Source organism: Salmo trutta, chromosome 20, assembly GCF_901001165.1.
Source record: "Salmo trutta chromosome 20, fSalTru1.1, whole genome shotgun sequence".
In the NCBI taxonomy this organism is placed as follows: Eukaryota; Metazoa; Chordata; class Actinopteri; order Salmoniformes; family Salmonidae; genus Salmo; species Salmo trutta.
The window spans coordinates 30,582,427-30,609,551 of record NC_042976.1 but is presented as its reverse complement, the minus strand read 5'-3'; the positions used below and the strand labels follow the sequence as shown (position 1 = coordinate 30,609,551).

Here is a 27,125-nt window from a genome sequence, read left to right as displayed (position 1 = left end):
TAACCACTCTCCTCTTTCTCTCCTCCGTCTCTGTAATAATATCTAGTCTATAATCACTTTCCTCCGTCTCTGTAATAATATCTAGTCTATAATCACTCTCCTCTTTCTCTCCTCCGTCTCTGTAATAATATCTAGTCTATAATCACTTTCCTCCATCTCTGTAATAATATCTAGTCTATAACCACTCTCCTCTTTCTCTCCTCCGTCTCTGTAATAATATCTAGTCTATAACCACTCTCCTCCATCTCTGTAATAATATCTAGTCTATAATCACTCTCCTCCGTCTCTGTAATAATATCTAGTCTATAATCACTCTCCTCTTTCTCTCCTCCATCTCTGTAATAATATCTAGTCTATAATCACTCTCCTCTTTCTCTCCTCCATCTCTGTAATAATATCTAGTCTATAATCACTTTCCTCTTTCTCTCCTCCGTCTCTGTAATAATATCTAGTCTATAACCACTCTCCTCTTTCTCTCCTCCGTCTCTGTAATAATATCTAGTCTGTAATCACTTTCCTCCATCTCTGTAATAATATCTAGTCTATAACCACTCTCCTCCATCTCTGTAATAATATCTAGTCTATAATCACTTTCCTCCAACTCTGTAATAATATCTAGTCTATAATCACTTTCCTCCAACTCTGTAATAATATCTAGTCTATAATCACTCTCCTCCATCTCTGTAATAATATCTAGTCTATAACCACTCTCCTCTTTCTCTCCTCCGTCTCTGTAATAATATCTAGTCTATAATCACTCTCCTCTTTCTCTCCTCCATCTCTGTAATAATATCTAGTCTATAACCACTCTCCTCTTTCTCTCCTCCGTCTCTGTAATAATATCTAGTCTATAATCACTCTCCTCTTTCTCTCCTCCGTCTCTGTAATAATATCTAGTCTATAACCACTCTCCTCCATCTCTGTAATAATATCTAGTCTATAATCACTCTCCTCTTTCTCTCCTCCATCTCTGTAATAATATCTAGTCTATAATCACTCTCCTCTTTCTCTCCTCCGTCTCTGTAATAATATCTAGTCTATAATCACTCTCCTCTTTCTCTCCTCCATCTCTGTAATAATATCTAGTCTATAATCACTCTCCTCCGTCTCTGTAATAATATCTAGTCTATAACCACTCTCCTCTTTCTCTCCTCCGTCTCTGTAATAATATCTAGTCTATAATCACTCTCCTCCGTCTCTGTAATAATATCTAGTCTATAACCACTCTCCTCTTTCTCTCCTCCGTCTCTGTAATAATATCTAGTCTATAATCACTCTCCTCCAACTCTGTAATAATATCTAGTCTATAATCACTCCCTCTATTTGCATCCATCTCCCCCCTCCACCCCCCCTCTCTCTAATGAAAAGCCCCCCCCAACACACACTCCTGGTTGAACAGAGAGGATAGGGACACAGACTCACATCCCATTATCTCCACATCGGTATCATCATATCCCCTTATGTCCCTCCTGTCTAATGCCTATTAAACCTCAACATCACATTAACAGCAGTCCTAAATCACACACATTACCATAACATGTATGAGTCCATGTGTATGGCGAGGGGGGACAGAGACAGACAGGAAGCAGTGGGATAGAGATAGAAAAGAGAGAGAGCGAGAGAGAGACCCTGGTCTCAGGCATCCATCAAACCTAATGATTCCATTACAGTTAGTCAGAGGCACGCTAACACTAATGTAAATGGTGATACAGACCGGCATACTAGTGTGTTTACGGTCCTTTACACACACATGCGCAGAGCGCACGGAGCATACAGCGCGCACACACACACACACACACACACACACAGGGGTGTGCAGAATGCAAACAAACAAACACAGGTGTGCAGAATACAAACACAGTAAATGTTTCTGGTGGCATAACCTCTGGTAAGGAGTACAGATTGGATACTTTCCTATTTTTAATAGATAGTCAGTCTCTCTCTCTCTCTCTCTCTCTCTCTCTCTCTCTCTCTCCTACTATATTCAGTTCCCCACAGAAGAGAAGGAGAGAGCAGTATATCTTGTGAATAGGGCATTTATCTGGTGTTATAGCATCACCATCACTGATCTGAGATGAGCTCTGGGAGAAATGTAGAAAATGAATAGAAATCATTCAGAGGTTCCATTAAAAGCCAAGAGTATCACCCAACACGCATGCACTTGCACGCACTACACGCACACGCACACACTACACGCACATGTGTGCACTCACATATACAGACATACACAACAGGGTCTATTAAAGTAGAACAGGAGAAGGCACGCTCTTTACATTAGTTGTGGCAGGGCTATGGAGGTGAGAAGAATATAAATATACATGTTATACAGTATATCTTCCTCTGGGCCTCTAAAACCCCACCCTGGGAGATAAGGATGTTTACATAGTCCCTGGCACAGAGCAGGAAGTACATTAGGCTGAGGTGGACCCAGTATCCCAGTGTCTTTAAACACTTCTATTATCCTGGATAAAGCCTTATGGTGTGTCTGAGTGTTACCCTCCATATCATGGTGCCTGGTACAGAATAAGGCAGGGTCACAGCAAAGAGCTAACACACACATACACAGAAAATAATGGTTCTTAATAGTACCAGATAGGGGTTATTTGGCTTGTAACCATAGCGGAACCCTTTTTGGGGCTATATAGAACTCTTTTTTGAAGGTTCTATAAATAATCATGCTCATAAAGTTCTAAATTGAACCAGTATAGAACAGTATAGAACAGTATAGAACTATAAAGAACCTGTTCCTATGGTTCAATAAAGAACCATTAAAAAAGGTTCTATATAGCACCAAAAAAGGGTTCCTCTGTCACACCCTGATCTGTTTCACCTGTCTTTGTGATTGTCTCCACCCCCCTCCAGGTATCGCCCATCTTCCCCATTATCCCCTGTGTATTTATACCTGTGTTTTCGGTTTGTCTGTTGCCAGATCATTTTGTTTTGTCAAGCTTACCAGCTTTTTTCCCTCTGCTCCTGTCTCTTGATTGTTCCTAGTTCCTAGTTTTCCCGATGTTGACCATTCTGCCTGCCCTGACCCTGAGCCTGCCTGCCGTCCTGTACCTTAGCCCCACCTATCTGGATTACTGACCTCTGCCTGCCCTGACCCTGAGCCTGCCTACCGTCCTGTACCTTAGCCCCACCTATCTGGATTACTGACCTCTGCCTGCCCTGACCCTGAGCCTGCCTGCCGTCCTGTACCTTAGCCCCACCTATCTGGATTACTGACCTCTGCCTGCCCTTGACCTGCCTTTTGCCTGCCCAGGTTCGATTAATAAACTGTTGTTAATTTGACGTTGTCTGCATCTTGCTTACCTGAATCGTAATAACCTATATGGTTACGACCCTTTATGGGGCTAAGTAGGACCCTTTTTAAAGGATCAATAAAGAACCTTTCTAAATCTGAAAGGTTCTTTGTAAATCATTTTGAGGAACCGTACAGGGTTTTTATTCTGGCCAGCCATATTATATTCCATAGGTGTTATTACTGTATTAACTTACTCAAGTTGAATCAAGTGAGATACCTCTGGAACAGCTGGGGGTCCCTGAGGAGGGAATTGAGAACCACTGACTGATTTAGTCAACCACTCTCAATAGACACAAGGCCATAAAGGAGTCTCTTTCACAAGACACCGTCACTAGCCATAGTCATATAACACGTGATAGCATAACACGACACATTCGATGAACTGGAATGACACTCTCACTAACAAAAAGAGCTGTGACCAAACCATGCCCCAAAATATTCAAATGAGCCGCTTCCCCTACATTTGCATTATCACTAAAAGAGCAAAGAACCCTTTTGTGAACTGTAAAGAACCCTTTTGTGAACTGTAAAGAACCCTTTTGTGAACTGTAAAGAACCATTTTGTGAACCGTAAAGAACCATTTTGTGAACTGTAAAGAACCATTTTGTGAACTGTAAAGAACCCTTTTGTGAACTGTAAAGAACCCTTTTGTGAACTGTAAAGACACATTTTGTGAACTGTAAAGAACCATTTTGTGAACTGTACCCTTTTGTGAACTGTAAAGAACCATTTTGTGTACTGTAAAGAACCATTTTGTGAACTGTAAAGAACCCTTTTGTGAACTGTAAAGAACCCTTTTGTGAACTGTAAAGAACCATTGAAGAGCTTAAAGGGTGATTTGAGTCATTATAGTTCCACATAGAACCATCACCCTTCCTAATGAACCTATGTTTTTTATGTACAGTACACACACAGACACAGACACAGACACAGACACAGACACAGGCACACACACACACACACACACACACACACACACACACACACACACACACACACACACACACACACACACACACACACACACACACACACACACACACTCTCTCTCTCCAGATCAGTCTAGGGTTACAGCGGAGGGAAGTCTGTATTGCGCTGTGTTTAAGACCAGTTAAACTTAATGACCTCCTTCATCCTCCTAGCTTATTAAATAAACTACAACATTAGTCCGCCAAATGAAGTTTGGCCTTTTACGCTTGCCCTCCGGGATGTGGCGGTTTTATCAGGAAGTGATAAAAGGTAGATCATCTCACGCCCACTCGAGGAGAAGATGGATCGGTTTTAACAATGGAAAGGACCCGACACCATACAGCTGATATGAGACAATCTTACTCTAGCCCTGCAGTATGCATTTAATAGGGCAAGTTGCCTAATGGTATAGTATTTTAATGAGATGAAATGGTTCTATGGTATATTGTGGTAGGTTTAATAGAGAAACGTCCCTAGCTTATGACGCAGGCCTGACCGAGCATAGATTCCTAGTCTTTACTGGGTTGGTGTAAAGCAGGAGTGAACATACAGTATCTGGTACACTACGGCTGCTGTATCTGCTAGTTCTTAGCCTTGTGTTTCAATCAGAGACTGATTAACACCTGGGTAACCATGTGGTTGAAATATCTGGCCAATCAATGATAGCATGTGTTTTGTTTTTACACCAAACTAAAAGAAGCCGTAAAACAACCCTGGAGAACACTGGTGAAACCCTGATGTTGCTCATAGACCGGAAGATTCCACTATGGTCCTCACCACTGCTATTGTCCACCCTTCCCCTCTAATCAGGGATTGATTCACACCAGGGACCTTTGACACCAGGTGAGTGGTGAGCTAATCAGCAACATTAAATCAGTCATTTAACTACAAGATAGAAAAGAAAACCAGCAGGAATGGAGATGCGGTCCCGTGTTGTAAAGACTTGGCTTACACTTCTACAACAGGGCTTTTGTGTTTCAACAGGGCTTTTGTGTTTCAGAGTTTACTGACGCCAAACAACTCATCCAGGATAATGTATTTTGTCACACCCCCTAATGGTTAAGGTTAGGATAGGGAACACTACCCACTATCAGACCTGTGTGTCACACAAAATTACTTCCCCGTTGTTTTTGACGAGTCACTGACACTCCATTACTGTGAACATGGGGAAAGGGACCTCAAGCAGTTGTAAATGTGTGTATGTGTTTGTGTGTGTGTGTGTGCATGCATGCGTATGTGTTATTGTGTGTGTGTGTGTTTTGCCAGTACATTTGATTGAAGTGTAATTCCAGCAGGCGTATTGTACCTCTTATGAGCCCAGCATGTTTTCTGTCAGAACTGAGGTGCTCTAACGTCAAATAAACAAGGAAGTGGAGATATTCTTCCAAGCTGTCATATATACACAGAGGACGAGAGGTTTATGCACACTGAGAAAAGGAGAGTGAGAAGGGAAACACAGAGAGAACGAGAGGGAAGGAGAGGGACAGGGAGAGAAAAGGAGAGTGAGAAGGGAAACACAGAGAGAACGAGAGGGAAGGAGAGGGACAGGGAGAGAAAAGGAGAGTGAGAAGGGAAACACAGAGAGAACGAGAGGGAAGGAGAGGGACAGGGAGAGAAAAGGGAGAGTGAGAAGGGAAACACAGAGAGAGAACGAGAGGGAAGGAGAGGGACAGGGAGAGAAAAGGAGAGTGAGAAGGGAAACACAGAGAGAGAACGAGAGGGAAGGAGAGGGACAGGGAGAGAAAAGGGAGAGTGAGAAGGGAAACACAGAGAGAGAACGAGAGGGAAGGAGAGGGACAGGGAGAGAAAAGGGAGAGTGAGAAGGGAAACACAGAGAGAGAACGAGAGGGAAGGAGAGGGACAGGGAGAGAAAAAGGAGAGTGAGAAGGGAAACACAGAGAGAGAACGAGAGGGAAGGAGAGGGACAGGGAGAGAAAAGGAGAGTGAGAAGGGAAACACAGAGAGAGAACGAGAGGGAAGGAGAGGGACAGGGAGAGAAAAAGGAGAGTGAGAAGGGAAACACAGAGAGAGAACGAGAGGGAAGGAGAGGGACAGGGAGAGAAAAGGAGAGTGAGAAGGGAAACACAGAGAGAGAACGAGAGGGAAGGAGAGGGACAGGGAGAGAAAAAGGAGAGTGAGAAGGGAAACACAGAGAGAGAACGAGAGGGAAGGAGAGGGACAGGGAGAGAAAAGGGAGAGTGAGAAGGGAAACACAGAGAGAGAACGAGAGGGAAGGAGAGGGACAGGGAGAGAAAAGGAGAGTGAGAAGGGAAACACAGAGAGAGAACGAGAGGGAAGGAGAGGGACAGGGAGAGAAAAAGGAGAGTGAGAAGGGAAACACAGAGAGAGAACGAGAGGGAAGCAGAGGGACAGGGAGAGAAAAAGGAGAGTGAGAAGGGAAACACAGAGAGAGAACGAGAGGGAAGGAGAGGGACAGGGAGAGAAAAGGAGAGTGAGAAGGGAAACACAGAGAGAGAACGAGAGGGAAGGAGAGGGACAGGGAGAGAAAAAGGAGAGTGAGAAGGGAAACACAGAGAGAACGAGAGGGAAGGAGAGGGACAGGGAGAGAAAAGGAGAGTGAGAAGGGAAACACAGAGAGAGAACGAGAGGGAAGGAGAGGGACAGGGAGAGAAAAGGGAGAGTGAGAAGGGAAACACAGAGAGAGAACGAGAGGGAAGGAGAGGGACAGGGAGAGAAAAAGTGATATTCTATGTTAAATGTAACAATTTGCTTGCTTCCTTGCTCTCTCAAATCTCTCTCTCTTGCTCTCACTCTCTCTTTCTCACTCTTTCTCTCTCTATATCCCTCCTTTACATCCATTAGCCAGGTGCTCTGTATCTATAACCTCCACAAAGCTTTAATGGCCTCAACCATTACATGGAGGTCATACTGACATGCTAACACACACACACACACACACACACACACACACACACACACACACACACACACACACACACACACACACACACACACACACACACACACACACACACACACACACACACACACACACTGTAGAAATAAATAAATAAAACACACAAGCACTCTGACATGCAGAACACACTGTGCTGAACATACCGTACTACAAACGCACCATCACACACACAAGCACGTGAACACACACATTCAAACCCACTGGCGTGATGTGGGCGAGGTGATAAAAAGAGATGCAGTGTATCTATTTCCTATCGGCCTCATACTTATTGAGCTCTGCCGGGGATAAAACACTGGCCATCAATCACTGAGTCAACCTATTAGGAAGCTTGGTTTCTGGGATCACGCCCCTGCCTTGTCCAAAGGAAGGTGTTGTTGGAGGAGTGGTGTATATCTCCCTGTTCCATCTCAGTGAGACAGTAGCGGCTCCCTGTGTCCTATCTGTACCACATCGCACAAGAGCAATGACCAGCTTTACAAATAAACAGCACAGGGGATACAAATCAGACACACACACGCAAAAAGAAACATTTCAATGCAGACACGCACGCACGCACACACACACACACAAACTTATTTGGAGCCGTAGTCGACACAGTGAAAAGCAATTAGAGGAACTAGAGAAATGGAGTTCTCTATCTGCCTCAATTCATTATTGCATTGTATTCCAGATACATGTGCTCCATCCCTGTCTGTATCTAATGGCCAAGCAGAACTAACCCAGTGACAAGAGCTCAGCATCTCTCCGCTGGCCAAGCAGAACTAACCCTGGGAGTGAATCAGGATACACACAGGACACGCAGGATTTTAAACAGGCCTAGAAAAGCTGTGTTAGTAACCAGATCAGGTCATATTGCAATGGCAGTGTAATACAACATTCTGATTCCTGAGAGAGAGACAGAGAGAGAGAGATAGAGACAGAGATAGAGAGACAGAGATAGAGAGATATAGAGACAGAGAGACAGAGAGAGAGAGAGACAGAGAGATAGAGACAGAGAGAGAGAGAGAGAGAGAGACAGTGAGAGAGAGAGAGAGAGAGAGAGAGAGAGAGAGAGAGAGACAGAGACAGAGACACAGATAGGGAGAGAGAGAGAGACAGAGACATACCAATTAGGATCTGGCTAAAAATACTTGAATCAGTCATAAAACCCATTGCCCTTTATGGTTGTGAGGTCTGGGGTCCGCTCACCAACCAAGATTTCACAAAATGGGACAAACACCAAATTGAGACTCTGCATGAAGAATTCTGCAAAAATATCCTCGGCGTACAACGTAGAACACCAAATAATGCATGCAGAGCAGAATTAGGCCGATACCCGCTAATTATCAACATCCAGAAAAGAGCCGTTAAATTCTACAACCACCTAAAAGGAAGCGATTCCCAAACCTTCCATAACAAAGCAATCACCTACAGAGAGATGAACCTGGAGAACAGTCCCCTAAACAAGCTGGTCCTGGGGCTCTGTTCACAAACACAAACAGACCCCACAGAGCCCCAGGACAGCAACACAATTCGACCCAATCAAATTATGAGATAACAAAAAGATAATGACTTGACACATTGGAAAGAATTAACAAAAAAACAGAGCAAACTAGAATGCTATTTGGCCCTAAACAGAGAGTACACAATGGCAGAATACCTGACCACTGTGACTGACCCAAACTTAAGGAAAGCTTTGACTATGTACAGACTCAGTGAGCATAGCCTTGCTATTAAGTTTGGGTCAGGTTAATCTCCGCCGTAGGCAGACATGGCTCTCAAGAGAAGACAGGCTATGTGCACACTGCCCACAAAATGAGGTGGAAACTGAGCTGCACTTCCTAACCTCCTGCCCAATGTATATTAGAGACACATATTTCCCTCAGATGACACAGATCAACAAAGAATTCGAAAACAAACCCAATTTTGATAAACTCCCATATCTATTGGGTGAAATACCACAGTGTTCCATCACAGCAGGAAGATTTGTGACCTGTTGCCACAAGAAAAGGGCAACCAGTGAAGAATAAACACCATTGTAAATACAACCCATATTTATGCTTATTTATTTTCCCTTTTGTACTTTAACCATTTGTACATTGTTACAACACTGTATATATACATAATATGACATTTGTAATGTCTTTATTGTTTTGAAACTTCTGTATGTGTAATGTTTTCTGTTAATTTTTGTTTATTTCACTTTTGTATATTATCTACCTCACTTGCTGTGGCAATGTTAACACATGTTTCCCATGCCAATAAAGCCCCTTGAATTGAATTGAATTGAGAGAGACAGAGAGAGAGAGAGAGAGAGACAGAGAGAGAGAGAGAGAGAGACAGAGAGAGATAGAGAGAGAGAGAGACCGAGAGACAGAGAGAGACAGAGAGAGAGAAAGAGAGAGCGAGAGAGACAGAGAGAGATAGAGAAAGAGAGCGAGACAGAGAGAGAGAGACAGAGACAGAGAGAGAGAGAGAGACAGAGACAGATAGAGAAAGAGAGCGAGACAGAGAGAGAGAGACAGAGACAGAGAGATAGAGAAAGAGAGCGAGACAGAGAGAGAGAGACAGAGACAGAAAGAGGAAAAGGAGAGAAAATGGATAGAGAGCGAATGGGGGAAAGAAAAACGTCACCTTTCCGTCAACCCTAATCAGCACAGTTGACCCAGCAGGGTCCCACAATCCACTGCCTCCTGCCCAGCCAATAGAGAACACACCTGGGCTGCCCCAAGCACAGCGTGCCCTTAACCCTGGAACTCACCCTACAGCTAGGGCTGACTGAGCACGGGTGGTTGGTCTACATAAAAAGAAGACTTACGTAAGTGTGTGTTGGTGTGTTTGTGCATATGTCTGCGTGTTTGATACGTGTGTGCAAGCATTCAGATGTGTATGTGTGTATGCAAGCATGTGTGTATGCAAGTGTGTGTGTATTCACGGATGCGGGCCTGTATGTGTGTGTGTCTCCCTGACCTTGGTCCTGGCTCTTTAGCTTTCTGTGTGGAAGGGGCTTAGCAGTGTTTGGCTGTAAAGTGCTGATCTGGACCAAGATATGCATTACGGGCCAACACTTCAACATCAATTAACACACCAGCAGGAGGTCACAGCACTATAGAGAGTGTGTGTGTGTGTGTGTGTGTGTGAGAGAGAGAATCACCTACAACATACAACACAAATGCAAAACAGTAGAATGGAGAAAAGTCAAAAAGCGCTGCAGGAAGAGGAAGTGATATCGTAAAGAAGTGCACCGCTTCATCCCACCCTCCATCTTACCTGTGACGGTGAGCTCAGTGGTCCTGTGTACCACGAAGCCACCGAAGGTGACCTCACAGGTGTAGTTGCCGATATCGTCCTCTTTGACCTCTCTGATGGACAGAGAGTCTCTTCTCTGGAGGATGGAGGCCCGCCACTGCTTAGGACGACACTCCTGGTCACACACGAACACACACAATACAACATGGGGTTATAGTGCTATTGACACTGAGACACATGAAATTCCCATAACGTAGAGAACAGGTTGGATTGTTATCTCATGAACACCAGCAACAGCAATGGAGGTTCTGTTGAGGTGGCCTATGCATGATGCCTTTGATTTCTGCATTGGTCACATATTGAATTTGTCAACGCTAAGTTGCTTTGGATAGTGGCATCTATTACAGTTAAGGACATTGGGGAAGAGGAGACCAAACAGAGTCATTATATTATCTAGACAGTAGTGGAATGCATAGTGTATCACTGCCAACCAGAGAGAACCCATATGGAAAAAGTTATCCTACTTATTTGATAGAAGTGTATTGCACTGAACTGGATACTCCAGATTCAATATTCTCCGACTGGTAAGGACACAGAATGTCATTTGAAAAGTCTCCACTGGCAAAATAATGTGTTTGTGTGTGTGTGTGTGTGTGTGGCATGTATGTGTGTGTGCGTATGTATGTGTGGTTTGTGTGTGAGTGTGTGTGCATAGGCAGAGTGTACATAGGCTCCACACTCCGGGTACTCTCCTCCCTCTCTGGCAGGGACAACTCTGGCTCAGAGGATTCTATTCCACCGTAGCTCGCGGCAACCCTCGGAATTCAATCAGCTCGGCTGCAGAGCAATCCAAATAACTCCAGGTTCCAGCGCTCCCAGTCATTATCCAAGCCTTAATTGAATTCTGGGAAAACCTGGAGGTCGAGTCCGACTGGCTAATCTACCACTGATCTGCCTTTGATTAGTTTGGCCTGGGCCGCTCCCTGGGATGCGCGCTGTGATCCGCAGGCCATGCCTGACCTCAACAGGGGAGAACTCAGGTGAGAAAGGTAACTCGAGAGTCAGATAATAGATATCTTAGGCTAGGAGCATTTAGAGGACACACACACACTTTTTCTCTCTCTCTCTCTCTCTCTGCATGCTGGGAGTGTGTGGTGCATGCTGGGAATTGTATGAGCGAGTGTGAGTGTTGTCTGGAGTAAGATCGCCTGTTTTTTCCTTCTTGTTTTACTTTTCTTGGTGGTTTTTCTTTTTCTATACATGATTAAGCTGATTATTTATCTTATTTATTTGTTGTTGTAGAATTAAATATATTGTTTTTCTTGTCGAAATTGCCCTGCTTTGGCACGGCTTTAGGTGTGTTACTGAAGCTACTGTCACCGTGGAGGAGTTTCTGGTTGCCGTGGGAGAGAAGGTAGGATATGAGAATGTTTCTTATGCGTCACGGATGAATAAAGCGGTGGTGGTTTTTCTTAAAGAAGAGCGTCTTGTTGATCATATGGTTGAGCACGGCGTACTTCTTAAAGGAATGTTTATTCAAGTTACGCTGCTTTTTTCTCCGTCAACAAGGGTAACGATTTCGAACGTACCGCCGTTTATTCCCAATGAGCTATTGGAGCGCCAGTTATTGCGCTTTGGGAAGTTTGCAAGTTCAATTAAGACTGTCGCGTTGGGTTGCAAACACCCGGCTTTGAAACAGGTTATGTCGTTTCAAACACAAGGCTCTGAAACAGGTTATGTTGTTTCGGTGACAGGTGTTTATGTTTTTGGGCTCACCTGGGCAGACTTTAGAGTTGTCGTTTAAAGTCAAGTATGACAACAGACTGTATATGGCTTGTGCTAGTACGGGTAGTCAATGGTGTTTTGAGTGCGGGGATGTTGGCCATAAGCGAGATGCTTGCCCGAAAAGGGAGAAGGCGGAGGGAGGGGCGCAGGTGGTCCTCGTAACGCCTGGTCCCACTGATGTAGGGAGAGGTGGTCCTCGTAACGCCTGGTCCCACTGATGTAGGGAGAGGTGGTCCTCGTAACGCCTGGTCCCACTGATGTAGGGAGAGGTGGTCCTCGTAACGCCTGGTCCCACTGATGTAGGGAGAGGTGGTCCTCGTAACGCCTGGGCCCACTGATGTAGAGAGAGGTGGGCCTCGTAACGCCTGGGCCCACTGATGTAGGGAGAGGTGGGCCTCGTAACGCCTGGGCCCACTGATGTAGGGAGAGGTGGGCCTCGTAACGCCTGGGCCCACTGATGTAGGGAGAGGTGGGCCTCGTAACGCTTGGGCCCACTGATGTAGGGAGAGGTGGGCCTCGTAACGCCTGGGCCCACTGATGTAGGGAGAGGTGGGCCTCGTAACGCCTGGGCCCACTGATGTAGGGAGAGGTGGGCCTCGTAACGCCTGGGCCCACTGATGTAGGGAGAGGTGGGCTGACAGTGGTAGAGCAGCCACAAGCACCTGTTGCTGAAGAACAAGTTGTCCGTGTTGAGGGTACAGAGTTTCAACTTGTACCAGAGGGGAACATAGCGTCTGTTATGCAGCAGAAAAATATTGTTGTAGGAGGTAAGGACGGATCTGAGGAGCCATTTCCCCAGACTGGTGAGGAGATGCCTAGTACGAGTGATGGGGTACAGGAGGGGGTTCATGTGGACCTAGTCTCCCAGGTAGTGGAGGAGATGCCCACTATGAGTAATGGGGTACAGCAGGGGGTTCAGGTGGGGCTAGTCTCCCAGGTAGTGGAGGAGATGTCCACTACGAGTAATGGGGTACAGCAGGGGGTTCAGGTGGGGCTAGTCTCCCAGGTAGTGGAGGAGATGCCCACTATGAGTAATGGGGTACAGGAGGGGGTTCAGGTGGGGCTAGTCTCCCAGGTAGTGGAGGAGTTGCCCACCACGAGTAATGGGGTACAGGAGGGGGTTCAGGTGGAGCTAGTCTCCCAGGTAGTGGAGGAGATGCCCAGTATGAGTAATGGGGTACAGGAGGGGGTTCAGGTGGGGCTAGTCTCCCAGGTAGTGGAGGAGATGCCCAGTATGAGTAATGGGGTACAGGAGGGGGTTCAGGTGGGGCTAGTCTCCCAGGTAGTGGAGGAGATGTCCACTACGAGTAATGGGGTACAGCAGGGGGTTCATGTGGACCTAGTCTCCCAGGTAGTGGAGGAGATGCCCACTATGAGTAATGGGGTACAGGAGGGGGTTCAGGTGGGGCTAGTCTCCCAGGTAGTGGAGGAGTTGCCCACTACGAGTAATGGGGTACAGCAGGGGGTTCATGTGAACCTAGTCTCCCAGGTAGTGGAGGAGATGCCCACTATGAGTAATGGGGTACAGCAGGGGGTTCATGTGGACCTAGTCTCCCAGGTAGTGGAGGAGATGTCCACTATGAGTAACGGGGTACAGGAGGGGGTTCAGGTGGGGCTAGTCTCCCAGGTAGTGGAGGAGATGCCCACTATGAGTAATGGGGTACAGGAGGGGGTTCAGGTGGGGCTAGTCTCCCAGGTAGTGAAGGAGTTGCCCACTACGAGTAATGGGGTACAGCAGGGGGTTCATGTGGACCTAGTCTCCCAGGGAGTAGAGGAGTTGCCCACTACGAGTAATGGGGTACAGGAGGGGGTTCAGGTGGGGCTAGTCTCCCAGGTAGTGGAGGAGATGTCCACTATGAGTAACGGGGTACAGGAGGGGGTTCAGGTGGGGCTAGTCTCCCAGGTAGTGGAGGAGATGCCCACTATGAGTAATGGGGTACAGGAGGGGGTTCAGGTGGACCTAGTCTCCCAGGTAGTGGAGGAGATGTCCACTATGAGTAATGGGGTACAGCAGGGGGTTCATGTGGACCTAGTCTTCCAGGTAGTGGAGGAGTTGCCCACTATGAGTAATGGGGTACAGGAGGGGGTTCAGGTGGGGCTAGTCTCCCAGGTAGTGGAGGAGATGCCCACTACGAGTAATGGGGTACAGTAGGGGGTTCAGGTGGGGCTAGTCTCCCAGGTAGTGGAGGAGATGCCCACTACGAGTAATGGGGTACAGCAGGGGGTTCATGTGGACCTAGTCTCCCAGGTAGTGGAGGAGTTGCCCACTACGAGTAATGGGGTACAGGAGGGGGTTCAGGTGGGGCTAGTCTCCCAGGTAGTGGAGGAGATGTCCACTATGAGTAATGGGGTACAGGAGGGGGTTCAGGTGGACCTAGTCTCCCAGGTAGTGGAGGAGATGCCCACTATGAGTAATGGGGTACAGGAGGGGGTTCAGGTGGGGCTAGTCTCCCAGGTAGTGGAGGAGATGCCCACTACGAGTAATGGGGTACAGCAGGGGGTTCAGGTGGGGCTAGTCTCCCGGGTAGTGGAGGAGATGCCCACTATGAGTAATGGGGTACAGTAGGGGGTTCAGGTGGGGCTAGTCTCCCAGGTATTGGAGGAGATGCCCACTACGAGTAATGGGATACAGCAGGGGGTTCAGGTGGGGCTAGTCTCCCAGGTAGTGGAGGAGATGCCCACTACGAGTAATGGGGTACAGCAGGGGGTTCAGGTGGGGCTAGTCTCCCAGGTAGTGGAGGAGATGCCCACTATGAGTAATGGGGTACAGGAGGGGGTTCAGGTGGGGCTAGTCTCCCAGGTAGTGGAGGAGATGCCCACTATGAGTAATGGGGTACAGCAGGGGGTTCAGGTGGGGCTAGTCTCCCAGGTAGTGGAGGAGATGCCCACTATGAGTAATGGGGTACAGGAGGGGGTTCAGGTGGGGCTAGTCTCCCAGGTAGTGGAGGAGATGCCCACTATGAGTAATGGGGTACAGCAGGGGGTTCATGTGGACCTAGTCTCCCAGGTAGTGGAGGAGATGCCCACTACGAGTAATGGGGTACAGGAGGGGGTTCAGTTGGGGCTAGTCTCCCAGGTAGTGGAGGAGATGCCCAGTATGAGTGATGGGATGCAAGTGGGGAGTGTTGAGAGGGATGTGGGTGAGGAGAGTCAGGGGTCTGTGGACTCAGTTGAGGAGGATCAGGAGAAGGATATGGACGTCTCTCTTGATATGATAGCAGCTGGTGACGATTCAATTTACAATCTAGAGGAGGTAAATGGGTTCCTGGATCAGACTTTTGGGAAATCTGTCAAAATGGCCGATTTTTTCTATGTTGATAAGTTTGTGAGGTCAGCTGTGATGTTACAGAAGACGGTGGGGTTAGACCAGTTGAGTGAGAAGAAGCGTTTTTGCTTGAGGAAATGTGTTACTGCTGTTACGGCAGCAAAAGGAAGTGGGAACGTGGTCAGGTTAAGAGAAAATTAAAACAATGATGATGATCATGCTTCATAGGGTGTCTTCTTTTTTCTCTTTGTTTCTCTGTGGTTTCTTCTGCTTTTCCTTTCTCTTTTCTACATGGAGGTACTAAGGGTAGGTTCTCTCAATATTAATGGTGGAAGGGACGGGAATAAGAGGGCTTGGGAATTAGAAGTAATAAAACAGAAAAGCCTTCATGGAGTTTTTCTACAGGAGACACATAGTGATGAGGCTAATGAGGTTGACTGGGGTATGTGGTGGGAGGGGCAGCAGATACTCAGTCATGGTACTAATTTCAGTGCTGGGGAGGTAATCTTGTTTTCCTCAGGCTTAGGGGTGACTGTGGTATCTACAACAGAGATTGTCAAGGGACGGGTTATATTAGTCAAGGCGGAGGTTATGGGTTTTTTATTTGTTTTTTTTCAATGTTTATGCTCCTAATAAGGATACAGAGCATATTGCTGTATTTGATCAAATAAAGGAAACCTTAAGACAGTGTGACCAAGAGGGGTGTATGGTTTTCGGGGGAGACTGGAACTGTACTGTGGATTTTACTATTGATCACACTGCTGAAGAACCTCATCTGCGGTCAGCCACTTGTCTTGTCTGGTCTATTAGCTGAGTTTGAGCTTTCTGATGTTTGGAGCGTAAGGAATGCAACATTTAGGCTGTACACATGGTTAAAAGTTAATGAAGGTCATGTCAGTGCAGCAAGGTCAGACAGAATGTATGTATCTGATCACTACTGTAGTACGGTTGGAAGGTTAGACAGGTTGTACACATAGGGAAAAAAGTATTTGATCCCCTGCTGATTTTGTACGTTTGCCCAATGTCAAAGAAATGATCACTATATAATTTTAATGGTAGGTTTATTTGAACAGTGAGAGACAGAATAACAACAAAAAAATCCAGAAAAACGCATGTCAAAAATGTTATAAATTGATTTGCATTTTAATGAGGGAAATAAGTATTTGACCCCTCTGCAAAACATGACTTAGGACTTGGTGGCAAAACCCCTGTTGGCAATCACAGAGGTCAGACGTTTCTTGTAGTTGGCCACCAGGTTTGCACACATCTCAGGAGGGATTTTGTCCGACTCCTCTTTGCAGATCTTCTCCAAGTCATTAAGGTTTCGAGGCTGACGTTTGGCAACTCGAACCTTCAGCTCCCTCCATAGATTTTCTATGGGATTAAGGTCTGGAGACTGGCTAGGCCACTCCAGGACCTTAATGTGCTTCTTCTTGAGCCACTCCTTTGTTGCCTTGGCCGTGTGTTTTGGGTCATTGTCATGCTGGAATACCCATCCACGACCCATTTTCAATGCCCTGGCTGAGGGAAGGAGGTTCTCAACCAAGATTTGACGGTACATGGCCCTGTCCATCGTCCCTTTGATGCGGTGAAGTTGTCCTGTCCCCTTAGCAGAAAAACACCCCCAAAGCATAATGTTTCCACCTCCATGTTTGACGGTGGGGATGGTGTTCTTGGGGTCATAGGCAGCATTCCTCCTCCTCCAAACACGGTGAGTTGAGTTGATGCAAAAGAGCTCCATTTTGGTCTCATCTGACTACAACACTTTCACCAGTTGTCCTCTGAATCATTCAGATGTTCATTGGCAAACTTCAGACGGGCATGTATATGTGCTTTCTTGAGCAGGGGGACCTTGCGGGCGCTGCAGGATTTCAGTCCTTCACGGCGTAGTGTGTTACCAATTGTTTTCTTGGTGACTATGGTCCCAGCTGCCTTGAGATCATTGACAAGATCCTCCCGTGTAGTTCTGGGCTGATTCCTCACCGTTCTCATGATCATTGCAACTCCACGAGGTGAGATCTTGCATGGTGCCCCAGGCCGAGGGATATTGACAGTTCTTTTGTGTTTCTTCCATTCGCACCAAATGTTGTCACCTTCTCACCAAGCTGCTTGGCGATGGTCTTGTAGCCCATTCCAGCCTTGTGTAGGTCTACAATCTTGTCCCTGACATCCTTGGAGAGCTCTTTGGTCTTGGCCATGGTGGAGAGTTTGGAATCTGATTGATTGATTGCTTCTGTGGACAGGTGGCTTTTATACAGGTAACAAACTGAGATTAGGAGCACTCCCTTTAAGTGTGTGCTCCTAATCTCAGTTTGTTACCAGTATAAAAGACAGCTGGGAGCCAGAAATCTTTCTGATTGAGAGGGGGTCAAATACTTATTTCCCTCATTAAAATGCAAATCAATTTATAACATTTTTGACATGCGTTTTTCTGGATTTTTTTGTTTGTTATTCTGTCTCTCACTGTTCAAATAAACCTACCATTAAAATTATATAGACTGATCATTTCTTTGTCAGTGGGAAAACGTACAAAATCAGCAGGGGATCAAATACTTTTTTCCCTCACTGTATCTGAGCACTACTCTAGTAGAGTTGAACATGTGATATTACTCCTGTGGGTTTTTCTGGTCACCATAATGTGTCTGTTGATATCCACTTGTCCTGTCCATGAAAGTTATCACCTTATTGATATTTTAATGTTAAATTGTTACATTATGTCATGTTTTGTGAAATGTTTACATTGTTTTCATTGTTTTTTTACAAAAGGGAATTTTGAGTCCTTGATACAATGGTGGGAGGTTGGGAAGGCCCAAATATGATTATTTTGTCAACAGTATACTGCTCTGTCTCCTATTGAAGTTAAAGAGACTATCAGGGCCCTTGAACAGGACATGAAATCTATTGAATTGAAGTTGCTCACTCAGAATGACCCCGGACTAGTCATGAACTTACAGGACAAGAGACATGAACTGAGGTCGTTTATTCATGAAAGAGTGAAGGGTGCCTTGATTAGGTCTGGCTTTGCTACCCTCAAGGATATGGATGCTCCTGGTACTTTTTTTTAACCTAGGACAGTTAACATTGCAACGTAAACAGATGGTCTGCCTTCGTCTCCCTGATGGGAAGGTGACCACGGATGACAGTGAAATGCGCCAACATGTCGTGGATTTCTACTCTGCCCTCTATAAGGCGGAGGATTGTGATTCTCTGTGTACTGAACAGCTGTTACATGGACTTCCTCAATTGGGCCCTGAGCAGAGAGTTGCTTTGGACTCTGACATTACTCTGCAGGAGCTGTCCACAGCAGTTATGCAGCTCTCATCAGGCCCCTGGCATCGATGGTTTACCATCTGAGTTCTAGAAGCACTTTTGGGGATCTGTTGGGGGGATTTTTCTGAAGTGGTGTGTGAATCTTTTCATGAGTGTTCTCTTCCTGTTTCCTGTCAATGTGCTGTGCTTTCATTGTTGCCAAAAAAGGGGGATTTGGCTCTTCTAAAAAATTGCCGACCTGTTGCATTGCTGTGCGCAGAATATAAAATTGTATCTAAATGTCTCTCAGACAGGTTGAAAGAGTATCTGGGGCTGTTGGTCCACAAGGACCAGTCATACTCTTTACCTGACCTCTCTATAGTTGATCACTTGTTTCTAATAAGAGATGTTTTAGACATTTGTGAACTTCTTTGGATCAGGAGAATGCCTTTGACTGTTTGGGTTTGGTGATGTTTTATTTGGTCTTGGATGAGTTTACTGTATACTGGGGCCTCATATATGGTGAAGGTGGGGGGTGGTTTGAGCTGCCCCATCCCCGTCCAAAGGGGTATCAGGTAGGGATGCCCAATTTCAGGGCAGTAATATTATCTGGCAATTGAACAAATACTTTGTTTTCTAAGAGCGAGGCTTACTGGTTTCTCTGTGCCAGGTGTAATGAAGGGTCCCACGATAGCACTGTCTGCGTATGCAGATGACGTGACAGTTTTTATTACAGGGGATGAGGATGTTAAGGTTCTCTCAAACACTTTAAAGGTGTATGAGGGGGCCTCCTCAGCTAGAGTCAATTGGGAAAAGAGCGAATCGGTGTGGGCAGGCCAGCTTCAGACGGGGTCCGCTCCACGGTTACCAGGGGGGATTCAGTGGGGCAGAGATGGGATGAAGACTTTCGGGGCTCTGATGTCTTCCAGAAAAAGAACTGGGAGGGTGTAGTGGAGAAAGTGTGTGCCAGATTGTCAAGGTGGAAACGGTGCTACCTCAGCTGTCTTATAGAGGAAGGGTACTGGTAGCCAATAATCTAGCTGCCTCTACCCTGTGGCTCAGACTAATGATTTTACAGCCACTGGGGGGCCTGATACAAGAGCTTCAGAGGACCCTTGTCAATTTCTTTTAGTCTGGACGAGGGTGGGCAAGGCCTGGTGGACATTTCTTCCAGGATCATGGCTTTCCGGCTTCAAGCAGTCCAGAAACGGTTGTACTGTGACCGTTCTAGCTGGGTCGACACAACCTATACATTGATGAGGAGAGTGGGTTGTTTGGGCTTGACTCCATTTTATGAGTCTGTTAAGCAGGCTTGGAGAGTTCTTGTCAAGTCCCGTAAGACCGGCACCCCACCAGGGATGTGGCTTTTGAAGAGCCTCTTTTTTACAACACTGCCATCCAGTCCCGTGCTGTGGGTTCAGCCAGCCTATGTTCATGCCTGTTAGGTGTGGGATGTACCAAGCTGGGTCATCTGATGCAGTGCAGGAGCAGATTGTTGGAGGAGCTGGGAGAAAGAGCGGGGATCTGATCATCTCGCCTACTGAGGAAGGTCATCGCTGAGGTCTGTAATTCCTTGCCAGTACTTCATCGGCAGTATGTGACTGATACTTCCAATTCTGATCAGTGGATGGAGGGTCTGGATGATGTGTTCCCTGTGCTGAATGTTAGTGCTGCGGTGGGGGCGTTAGAGGAGGATGGAGGGTCTGGATGATGTGTTCCCTGTGCTGAATGTTAGTGCTGCGGTGGGGGCATTAGAGGAGGATGGAGGGTCTGGATGATGTGTTCCCTGTGCTGAATGTTAGTGCTGCGGTGGGGGCGTTAGAGGAGCATGGAGGGTCTGGATGATGTGTTCCCTGTGCTGAATGTTAGTGCTGCGGTGGGGGCATTAGAGGAGGATGGAGGGTCTGGATGATGTGTTCCCTGTGCTGAATGTTAGTGCTGCGGTGGGGGCATTAGAGGAGGATGGAGGGTCTGGATGATGTGTTCCCTGTGCTGAATGTTAATGCTGCGGTGGGGGCATTAGAGGAGGATGGAGGGTCTGGATGATGTGTTCCCTGTGCTGAATGTTAGTGCTGCGGTGGGGGCGTTAGAGGAGGATGGAGGATCTGGATGATGTGTTCCCTGTGCTGAATGTTAGTGCTGCGGTGGGGGCATTAGAGGAGGATGGAGGGTCTGGATGATGTGTTCCCTGTGCTGAATGTTAGTGCTGCGGTGGGGGCGTTAGAGGAGGATGGAGGGTCTGGATGATGTGTTCCCTGTGCTGAATGTTAGTGCTGCGGTGGGGGCGTTAGAGGAGGATGGAGGGTCTGGATGATGTGTTCCCTGTGCTGAATGTTAGTGCTGAGGTGGGGGCGTTAGAGGAGGATGGAGAGGCTGGATGATGTGTTCCCTGTGCTGAATGTTAGTGCTGCGGTGGGGGCATTAGAGGAGGATGGAGGGTCTGGATGATGTGTTCCCTGTGCTGAATGTTAGTGCTGCGGTGGGGGCATTAGAGGAGGATGGAGGGTCTGGATGATGTGTTCCCTGTCCTGAATGTTAGTGCTGCGGTGGGGGCGTTAGAGGAGGATGGAGAGGCTGGATGATGTGTTCCCTGTGCTGAATGTTAGTGCTGCGGTGGGGGCATTAGAGGAGGATGGAGGGTCTGGATGATGTGTTCCCTGTGCTGAATGTTAGTGCTGCGGTGGGGGCATTAGAGGAGGATGGAGGGTCTGGATGATGTGTTCCCTGTGCTGAATGTTAGTGCTGCGGTGGGGGCATTAGAGGAGGATGGAGGGTCTGGATGATGTGTTCCCTGTGCTGAATGTTAGTGCTGCGGTGGGGGCATTAGAGGAGGATGGAGGGTCTGGATGATGTGTTCCCTGTGCTGAATGTTAGTGCTGCGGTGGGGGCATTAGAGGAGCATGGAGGGTCTGGATGATGTGTTCCCTGTGCTGAATGTTAGTGCTGCGGTGGGGGCATTAGAGGAGGATGGAGGGTCTGGATGATGTGTTCCCTGTGCTGAATGTTAGTGCTGCGGTGGGGGCGTTAGAGCAGGATGGAGGGTCTGGATGATGTGTTCCCTGTGATGAATGTTAGTGCTGCGGTGGGGGCGTTAGAGGAGGATGGAGGGTCTGGATGATGTGTTCCCTGTGCTGAATGTTAGTGCTGCGGTGGGGGCGTTAGAGGAGGATGGAGGGTCTGGATGATGTGTTCCCTGTGCTGAATGTTAGTGCTGCGGTGGGGGCGTTAGAGGAGGATGGAGGGTCTGGATGATGTGTTCCCTGTGCTGAATGTTAGTGCTGCGGTGGGGGCGTTAGAGGAGGATGGAGGGTCTGGATGATGTGTTCCCTGTGCTGAATGTTAGTGCTGCGGTGGGGGCGTTAGAGGAGGATGGAGGGTCTGGATGATGTGTTCCCTGTGCTGAATGTTAGTGCTGCGGTGGGGGCATTAGAGGAGGATGGAGGGTCTGGATGATGTGTTCCCTGTGCTGAATGTTAGTGCTGCGGTGGGGGCGTTAGAGGAGGATGGAGGGTCTGGATGATGTGTTCCCTGTGCTGAATGTTAGTGCTGCGGTGGGGGCGTTAGAGGAGGATGGAGGGTCTGGATGATGTGTTCCCTGTCCTGAATGTTAGTGCTGCGGTGGGGGCGTTAGAGGAGGATGGAGGGTCTGGATGATGTGTTCCCTGTGCTGAATGTTAGTGCTGCGGTGGGGGCATTAGAGGAGGATGGAGGGTCTGGATGATGTGTTCCCTGTGCTGAATGTTAGTGCTGCGGTGGGGGCATTAGAGGAGGATGGAGGGTCTGGATGATGTTTTCCCTGTGCTGAATGTTAGTGCTGCGGTGGGGGCATTAGAGGAGGATGGAGGGTCTGGATGATGTGTTCCCTGTGCTGAATGTTAGTGCTGCGGTGGGGGCAATAGAGGAGGATGGAGGGTCTGGATGATGTGCTGAATGTTAGTGCTGCGGTGGGGGGCGTTAGAGGAGGATGGAGGGTCTGGATGATGTGTTCCCTGTGCTGAATGTTAGTGCTGCGGTGGGGGCGTTAGAGGAGGATGGAGGGTCTGGATGATGTGTTCCCTGTGCTGAATGTTAGTGCTGCGGTGGGGGCGTTAGAGGAGGATGGAGGGTCTGGATGATGTGTTCCCTGTGCTGAATGTTAGTGCTGCGGTGGGGGCGTTAGAGGAGGATGGAGGGTCTGGATGATGTGTTCCCTGTGCTGAATGTTAGTGCTGCGGTGGGGGCGTTAGAGGAGGATGGAGGGTCTGGATGATGTGTTCCCTGTGCTGAATGTTAGTGCTGCGGTGGGGGCGTTAGAGGAGGATGGAGGGTCTGGATGATGTGTTCCCTGTGCTGAATGTTAGTGCTGCGGTGGGGGCGTTAGAGGAGGATGGAGGGTCTGGATGATGTGTTCCCTGTGCTGAATGTTAGTGCTGCGGTGGGGGCGTTAGAGGAGGATGGAGGGTCTGGATGATGTGTTCCCTGTGCTGAATGTTAGTGCTGCGGTGGGGGCATTAGAGGAGGATGGAGGGTCTGGATGATGTGTTCCCTGTGCTGAATGTTAGTGCTGCGGTGGGGGCATTAGAGGAGGATGGAGGGTCTGGATGATGTGTTCCCTGTGCTGAATGTTAGTGCTGCGGTGGGGGCATTAGAGGAGGATGGAGGGTCTGGATGATGTGTTCCCTGTGCTGAATGTTAGTGCTGCGGTGGGGGCGTTAGAGGAGGATGGAGAGGCTGGATGATGTGTTCCCTGTGCTGAATGTTAGTGCTGCGGTGGGGGCATTAGAGGAGGATGGAGGGTCTGGATGATGTGTTCCCTGTGCTGAATGTTAGTGCTGCGGTGGGGGCATTAGAGGAGGACGTGGGGATGCTGCTTTCCCTCCATACCCCGAAACTGCCTATTGAAAAGAGGACAGCTGACCTCCAATGGAGGATAATACATGGAGCCAAAGCCACCAACATGCATCTGGTACACCTGGATCCTACTGTTGGGGAGGGGTGTCCATTCTGTGCTGAGTCTGAAACTCTGGCACATCTGTTCTTACAGTGTCCCAGGTTGGTCTGGATGCTGCACGTCTCTCTCTCTCTCTCTCAATTAAATGTGCTTTATTGGCATGACGTAACAATATACATATTGCCACAGCTTATTTTGGATATTTACAATATGAAAAAAAAATGAGACAATCAAAATTGTCAACGGGACAACAGCAACAATCTCTCTCTCTCTCTCTCTCTCTCTCTCTCACTGATACTGGTGCACTGCAGACAGGTGTTGTGTAATTCTCCTATTATTAACAAATCCCACAAGCATAATCTGACCCAGTCTCAGGCTCCCACAGACACAGCTTTTACATTCCATAGAAACAACTGGGAAGTGATCTGAAAACAAAGCAATGAGGCACCATCTTCACCAAGTTAGATCAGACACGCACACACACACACACACACACACACACACACACACACACACACACACACACACACACACACACACACACACACACATACACACACACACACGTCTCTCACCTTAAACCAGGTGATATGGGGGTCTTTCCCAGGTTCTATGTAGTCCTCTATGTCTGGACAGGTGATGTCTTTGCTCTTGCTGAGTTCCGCCTTCTCCATATGTCTCATGTCAGAGTTGTAGCAGAGGTCTGTGTCGTTCTCAGCCACGTGGAGAGACATGGACACCTTCATACAGTAGGTTGAATTCCTGGAACACACCAGCACCAGAAGATTCATAGTCAAAACAACTCTTCTTATTCCCTATTTACATTAGCTTTCTTATTTCTCTCTCTGACTGTATGTTTTACTCCCTCTTCCCCTGTCCTCATTCCTCCCACAAGCACACAAACACAGGCAAAACATGCAACACACACATGCACACACACATTGTCGGAGACAGTGCTAACGACGTGTTCATCAGCTTACTGAACCAATGACTCAGGCTCACGACCACTATTGAATTAATGGAGGGCCGTGCAGCCTGCCCTGGGAATACTAATGACAAAACAGACACCACACACACACACACACGCACGCACGCACGCACGCACGCACACACACACACACACACACGCACACGCACACGCACCCACACACACACACAGAGAGACAGGGGATGGAAGGAGTGGAAGAACCTGCTTAGTCATCACAGTGATGTAATAGCCCTCTGACAGCACAGGAGCAAGCCTGTGGCATTGAAATGCTGAAGGCTGGGTCTAAATACAGTCAAATGCTGAAGGCTGGGTCTAAATACAGTCAAATGCTGAAGGCTGGGTCTAAATACAGTCAAATGCTGAAGGCTGGGTCTAAATACAGTCAAATGCTGAAGGCTGGGTCTAAATACAGTCAAATGCTGAAGGCTGGGTCTAAATACAGTCAAATGGCTTCATTTTCTCGTCTACTTTCCTTCAACATGAGTCATTTAAGGAAGCCAGTGGCATGACTGAAACATGGGCTCATTGTCTGTAGCGGATGGCTAAGTTTGCATCACAAAGTGACGTCATCTCTTCAGATATACGGTACCAGTCAAAAGTTCGGACACACCTACTCATTCCAGGGTTTTTCTTTATTTTTAGTATTTTATACATTGTAGAATAATAGTGAAGACATCAAAACTATGAATGAACACATATGGAATCATGTAGTAATCAAAAAAGTGTTAAACAAATAAAAATGTATTTTATATTTGAGATTCTTCAAAGTAGGCAACCTTTGACTTGATGACAGCTTTGCACACTCTTGGCATTCTCTCAACCAGTTTCACCTGGAATGCTTTTCCAACAGTCTTGAAGGAGTTCCCACATATGCTGAGCACTTGTTGCCATTCCCAACACCACCACCCCCATCTCTCTGCCTTGTGTGACCTGTGTAGCATATGGGGCTTCATTTCGTTACATTAACTTTACTGCTGGCCAGATGCTTCCTTTCAGGCTACATGACAGGCTTTCATATTATATAGTTAAGTTATGGAAGTAATAAGAGAATCCCCTCTCCCATAGAAGCCCCCCTGACCTTCAGACCATAAAACACACAGCTGAGGCTGTCAGACACTGCACCAGGCTAGTAGAGATATAGCCAACAGGCTGGCTGGGAGGCTATCTTTCTGTGGGATGGAGCTAACTGAGAATAGGGTAAAGTAGGATTGGACTGGAAACCGTAACCAGATGTTAGATAATGCAATGGCCGTGTTATTTAAAATGTTGTGTTTTTATTTCGCCTAAACACAAACGCATATGTGCACAAATGCATATTCACACACGTACACGTACACATACACACACGCGCACACACAAACGCACACACACATACACACACACACGTACACACACACACACGTACACACACACACACACACACACACACACACACACACACACACACACACACACACACACACACACACACACACACAGGTACACCGCCTAAGAGCTTTGGAGGTGTAAATGTTGACATGATGAGGGAGATTATCAGAGATGACCTCGTAGCGGAGGGGACACCTGAGCCAATTAGATGGATGGAGTCCCAGGGGAACAAATGAGGGAGCTGTCTACTTGTTAAATATTGAAACTAGGGGATCACTGCGGGATTGTGGGACATTTTATGTGGTGTTTGATTGATGGACAGTCAGGGGTCGACAATTCGTCCAAACTTTCAAAGACTGTTTCACTCCAACACAGCAAGCTATAGTCTCCAACTCGCGTTAGCTTCCATTCCCCACACATTAGTATCCCTCACATACGTTCGTTCTCAGAGTAATCACAACAGGAAAACACACACGCAGACCACTGAGAGATACAGGCTCATTTGAAAGGTGGTGAATTCATTCAGTGGGAGACACGTGCATGGACTACAGAGGTGGAGGGAGGGAGATTGTTTAGAGGAGAGAAAACACTGGAGGTGACAGCTTTACATTTACATTAAATGGGGATGGAGAGAGAGAGAAAGAGAGAGGGGGAGAGGGAGAAACATAAACAATGAGAGAGAAAGAGAGAGGGAGAGAGAGGAAGAGAGATAGAGAGAGGGGGTAGAGAGAAACAGAACCAAGGAGAGAGAAAGAGAGGGGGAGAGAGAGGAAGAGAGATAGAGAGAGGGGGTAGAGAGAAACAGAACCAAGGAGAGAGAAAGAGAGAGGGGGAGAGAGAGGAAGAGAGATAGAGAGAGGGGGTAGAGAGAAACAGAAACAAAGAGAGAAAGAGAGAGGGGGAGAAAGATAGAGAGAGGGGGCAGAGAGAGAAACGGAAACAAAGAGAGAAAGAGAGAGGGAGAGAGAGAGGAAGAGAGATAGAGAGAGGGGGTAGAAAGAGAAACAGAAACAAAGAGAGAGAAAGAGAGAGGGGGAGAGAGAGGAAGAGAGATAGAGAGAGGGGGTAGAGAGAAACAGAAACAAAGAGAGAAAGAGAGA

General features: G+C 47.3%; 1 protein-coding gene across 4 annotated transcripts in view; it reads right to left on the bottom strand.

Annotated features, from left to right (window-relative positions):
- LOC115155834 (interleukin-1 receptor accessory protein-like 1) overlaps positions 1–27,125 on the bottom strand; it is a 333,713-nt gene that overhangs the window by 156,004 nt on the left and 150,584 nt on the right. For all 4 annotated transcript variants that reach the window (XM_029702809.1, XM_029702811.1, XM_029702810.1 and 1 more), the window contains exons 4-5: positions 24,245–24,431; positions 10,462–10,615 (exon numbers count right to left, since the gene is read on the bottom strand). In XM_029702809.1, coding sequence (XP_029558669.1) covers positions 10,462–10,615; positions 24,245–24,431 — 341 coding nt within the window. The remainder of the gene's footprint in view (positions 1–10,461; positions 10,616–24,244; positions 24,432–27,125) is intronic.